The sequence below is a fragment of the Lepidothrix coronata genome, unplaced genomic scaffold, assembly GCF_001604755.1.
Source record: "Lepidothrix coronata isolate B3197 unplaced genomic scaffold, Lepidothrix_coronata-1.0 Scaffold20, whole genome shotgun sequence".
Classification (NCBI taxonomy): domain Eukaryota; kingdom Metazoa; phylum Chordata; class Aves; order Passeriformes; family Pipridae; genus Lepidothrix; species Lepidothrix coronata.
The window spans coordinates 7981488-7987169 of record NW_016690200.1 but is presented as its reverse complement, the minus strand read 5'-3'; the positions used below and the strand labels follow the sequence as shown (position 1 = coordinate 7987169).

Sequence of the window (5682 nt, the reverse complement as noted above, 5' to 3'; positions counted from 1 at the left end):
TGGACACCGTTCCACAGGATGAGGAGGAAAAGGGATACGGGAAAAGGGGAGCAGGAGGGAAATTCCTAGTGGGAGAAGAGACATCCAACTCCGTTTTTTACCTTCTGACCTTCTTCTCCCGTGTCCCCTTTGGAGCCCTGGGAAAAAAAAACAGGGAATCACCAGGAAAAATATCAATATATAATAAATATAATTATAGGATAAATAGAAGTGTATAGAAATATGGGATAAATAGAAATAGATGATAAATAGAAATAGAGGATAAATAGAAATTTAGACAAATACAGGAAAAATATAAATATATAATAAATATAATTATAGGATAAATAGAAATTTAAAAAATACAGAAAAATATAAATATATAATAAATATATTTATAGGATAAATAGAAATATATAATAAATAGAAATATAGGAGAAAGAGAAATTTATAGAAACATAGGGTAAATATATGATAAATAGAAATATGAAATAAATACAAATATTGGATAAATAGAAATTTATAGAAATACAGGATAAATAGAAATATAAAATAAATAGAAATAATCGGAGAAATAGAAATTTATACAAATACAGAAAAATATAAATATATAATAAATATAATTATAGGAGAAATAGAAATTTATACAAATGTAGGGTAAATACAAATCTATGATAAATAGAAATATGTGATAAATAGAAATATTTAATAAATAAAAATATCGGATAAATACAAAATTTATACAAATATATGATAGAAATATAGGTTAAATAGAAATGTATATTAAATAGAAATTTATATAATTACAGGAAAAATATAAACATATAATAAATATAATTATGGAATAAATAGAAATTTATAAAAATATTGGAGAAATAGAAATAGATAATAAATAGAAATATAGGAGAAATAGAAATTTATAGAAATATAGGGTAAATATAAATATATGATAAATAGAAATATGTGATAAATAGAAATAAGTAATAAATAAAAATATTGGATAAATATAAATTTATACAAATATATGATAGATAGAAAAATAGGATAAATAGAAATGTTGTCCTGCAGCCCGTGGGAATTCCAGAACTCACCTTTTCTCCGGGTTTTCCCGCCTCTCCGGGCTGTCCCTGCAAGACAAATCCATTCACATTCCAGAACTTCTTCTCCCTCCCTCCTTCCCTTCCTTCTTCCCTCTTCCTGGTCTTCCTTTCTCCTGAAAATCCGTGTCCCACCACCCCGGAGCTGCCGTTTGGTCCCTCTCGACCTTTTCCTGCCAAAAACATTCCCAAAATTGGGCTTTCTGAGGCCTTTTTTCCATCCCTGCATTTCCTCGTCTTTCCTGATCCAGCAGAAAACCAGGAAAGCCCCTCCTGGATTTTTAGACTCATGGAAGAGGATCATTCCATCGTTTAGGTTGGAATTCACCTCCAAGATTATGGATCCCTCTCAACCTTTTCCTGCCGAAAACATTCCCGAAAATGGGCTTTTTGAGGCCTTTTTTCCATCCCTGCATTTCCTTGTCTTTCCTGATCCAGCAGAAAATCAGGAAAGGCCCTCCCTGGATTTTTAGAGTGGTGGAAGAGGATCATTCCATGATTTAGGTTGGAATTCACCTCCAAGATTATGGATTATTCCCAAGTGTGGCAGCGACTGCCGGAAGGAGGGAAGAGGTTTGGGAATAAAGGTGGGAATGTGGCAATCCCAGTTTCCATCGGGATGTTCCAGCTGCCTCTCCCTTTCCAGACCTTCTGAGCACAGGGAATTCTGGGAAAACCACCATCTATCTCTACCTTTTCTCCTTTGTCCCCGCGGATTCCGGGAGCTCCCGTTTCTCCCTGGAAAACAACAGGGAATCATCCCTTCAACTGCAAATTTATATCGATATAAATATCTATTTATCCTATATTTCTATTGATTATATATTTCTATTTATCATATATTAATATTTACCCAATATTTATATAAATTTCTATTTATCCTATAATTATATTTATTATATATTTATATTTTTCCTATATATGTATAAATTTATATTTAATATACATTTATATTAATCCTATATTTCTAACATATATTTGTATAAATTTATATTTTCCCTATATTTATTATATATTTCTATTTATCATATATTTGAATAAATTTCTATTTATTATATATTTCTATTCTCATATATTTCTATTTTTCCTATATTTGTAAAAATTTATATTTATCCTATAATTATATTCATTATGTATTTATATTTTTCTATATTTGTATAAATTTATATTTAATATACATTTATTTATCCTATATTTCTATTTACTATATATTTCTATTATATATTTATATAAATCTCTATTTATCTTGCAATTTTATTTATCATATATTTATATTTTTCTGATATTTGTATAAATTTATATTTATCCTATATTTATATTTATTGTATATTTGTACAACTTTATATTTATTCTATATTAATATTTATTTTATATTTATATGATATATTTCTATAAATTTCTATTCATCCTATATTTCTATTTATCCTATTTTTATAAAATTTCTATTTATCCTCTATTTCTATTGATTACATTTTTAAAAAATTTCTATTTATCTTAGATTTCTATTTATCCTACATTTCTATAAATTTCTATTTATCCTATATTTCTATTTATCCTACATTTCTATAAATTTCTATTTATCCTATAATTATATTTATTCTCTATTTATATTTTTATATATTTGTACAAATTTATAATTATCCTATATCAATATTTATTATATATTTATTTTATACATTTATATTTACTGTATATTTATATAAATTCATATTTATCCTATACTTCTATATATTATATATTTATATTATATTTATATAATATTATTTCTATTATATTTATATTATTTATATCATATAATATTATTTCTATTATATTTCTATTATATTTCTATTATATTATTTATATCATATAATATTTATATAATATTATTTATATTATATTTATAACTACCAATTATTTATATAAATTTCTATTTCTCCCATATTCCTATAAATTCCTATTTATCCAACATTTCTCTGTATCCTCTATTCCCATTTCTCCCATATTTTCATTTCCATCCATCCCTATTTTCCATTAAATCTGTAATTAAAGCACCGACCTTTTGGCCCCGGGAAGGGGGATCTGCCGGGATAGTTCCCTCCTCCTGCAAGGAAAAAAAAACCGGGATGTGCCGGGATGGATGGGATGTGCTGGGATTCGGGATCAGCCGCCTCCTCCCGGGGAAGAGGAGGATGGATTGGGAGCTGTACCTTCATTTTCCTGGGATGGGGAGGGCCTGGATACGCCTGGAATGGGAAAGAGGAGAGGGAAATGTGGGAAAGACTCCTCGGGGGAGGGAGGGGTTGGGAAGCAAGTGGGGAGGCTGCAGGAATATCCAGGGAGGAGGAGTGTGCCCTGGGATTGGCAGGACACTATGGAAAGGGTTCCCTGGGATCACCAGAATCCCATGGAAAAGGTTCTCAGGGATCACCAGAATCCCATGGAAAGGGTTCCCAAGGAACACCTGAATCCCATGAAAAGGGTTCCTAGGGATTATCAGAACCCCATGGAAAGGGTTCCCAGGGATCACCAGACCAGGGATCACCAGAATCCCATGGAATCTCCAGGGATGAGGAGTGTTCTCTGGGATCACCAGAACCCCACAGAAAAGGTTCCCAGGGATCAGCAGAATCCCGTGGGAAGGGTTCCCGTGGATCTTCAGAACTCCCTGGAAATGGTTCCCAGGGATCACCAGAACCCCACTGAGGGAATTCCCAGGGATCACCAGACCAGGGATCATCAGAATCCCACGGAAAGTGTTCCCAGGGATCAGTAGGACCCCATGGAAAGGGTTCCCAGAGATCAACAGGACCCCATGGAAAGGGTTCCCAAGGATCACCTGAATCCCATGGAAAGGGTTCCCAAGGATCATTTGAATCCCACTGAAGGGTTTCCCAGGGATCACCAGAACCCCATGGAAAAGGTTCCCAAGGATCACCAGAATCCCATGGAAAGGGTTCCCAAGGATCACCAGAATCCCATGGAAAAGGTTCCCAGGGATCACCAGAATCCCACGGAAGGGCTCCTGGCTGGATATGGAGCAGCCTCCATGCTCCCAGATATCCCAGCTCAGTGCTGCCATTCCCGCCGGGAATGCAGGCTGAGGATCACTCCGAGAGACTCATTCCAGGGAAAATCATTCCTGATTTTCCCTCCTTAACCCTTCCTTATCTTCCCTTAACACCTGTATCCATATTTATATCCATATAAATAAGTGTTTTCCTCTTCAATTCCATAAAAACCAACTCCTTGCCCTTTTTCCATCCCGGAATGTCGCGTTAAAGTCCGACGGGACCGTCCGGGCGTTCCAGGGAATGTTTAGGAAAAGTTTATCATCTCCCAAATTTCCTGGATCTGACCCCAAATTTCCTGGATCTGACCCCAAATATCTCAGGGCACAAATCTCAGTTATCCCAGATTTTTTTTATTCCCTCCTGGATGAACTCTGATTTTCCAAGCAGAAGATCCCGAGGGATCCGCCGTAAAAAAAAGAGGGATTTCCGGGGTTTTATTTGGGAATATTTATCCCTAATTTTCCCACTCCCACCTTTCCCGGTTCATCCTGACGCTCACCGTGGATCCCGCCGGGAATTTCCGAGCTCCCGGAGCTCCGGGAGGACGGATGGGAGACGGAGCCGCCGGGAAAGGGGCGTTGGCTCCTCCGGGATCTTCCACAGGGTTGGGAAACGGGATTTTTTCCGTGTGTTCCTCGGGAGATCTCCTGGTCCGGATGCGCCTCGGGAATGCGGAGCCGTTCCCTGAATCCCGGTTTTCCTGTGAGAAGAGGAAAATATATATTAATACTAAAATAATATTAAAATATTATTACTATTAAATTAATATTAATATTATTAAGATGAAAATAATATTAATTAATATTATTTGATATTAAAATTATTTATCATTATCATTGTTGAAATTAATTATTAATAATATCCAATAATATATTAATAATTATTAATAAGTGTTCTTAACTAATTCTTAAAATTCAATTAATATTAACATTAATAACGTTATTAATATTTTATTTATTTCTGTTTGTGCAATTAAACAATATCAACATTAAATTGATATTAATATTAATTAATATGAAGACCATTAACATCAGAACCGATTAATTGAAATTTATCTGAATTTATTTCTGTTGATGTATTTAAATTTCTCCATTATCTAAATTGAAATATTTAATACTAATGTCAAAAATATTAACAGGGATGGAGGGACAGGACACAGGGAATGGCTTCCCAGTGCCAGAGGGCAGGGATAGGTGGGATATTGGGAAGGAACTGCTGCTGGGAGGGTGGAGAGGGGCTGGAATGGATTTCCCAGAGAAGCTGTGGCTGCCCCTGGATCCCTGGGAGTGTCCAAGGCCAGGCTGGAGCAACCTGGGAGAGTGGGAGGTGTCCCTGCCCATGGCAGGGGTGGCACTGGAGGTTTTTGAGGTCCCTTCCCACCCAGACAATCCTGGGATTTCATAGTTCTGGATCCCTCTGCTCTGGAGCCAGGCTGGGAGAGCTGGGAATGTTCCCCTGGAGAAGAGAAGGCTCCAGGGAAACCTTGGAGCTCCTTCCATGGCCTAAAGGGGCTCCAGGAGAGCTGGAGAGGGATTTGGGACAAGGCATGAAGG

The 5682-nt window shown here is 35.4% G+C and overlaps 1 protein-coding gene across 1 annotated transcript in view; it reads right to left on the bottom strand.

The window, feature by feature from the left end:
• The window catches only part of LOC108493843 (collagen alpha-1(I) chain-like), a 22636-nt gene that overhangs the window by 9467 nt on the left and 7487 nt on the right, over positions 1-5682 (bottom strand). Inside the window, exons 5-9 of the mRNA XM_017807727.1 lie at positions 4629-4829; positions 3115-3159; positions 1770-1814; positions 1071-1106; positions 102-137 (exon numbers count right to left, since the gene is read on the bottom strand). Coding sequence (XP_017663216.1) covers positions 102-137; positions 1071-1106; positions 1770-1814; positions 3115-3159; positions 4629-4829 — 363 coding nt within the window. The remainder of the gene's footprint in view (positions 1-101; positions 138-1070; positions 1107-1769; positions 1815-3114; positions 3160-4628; positions 4830-5682) is intronic.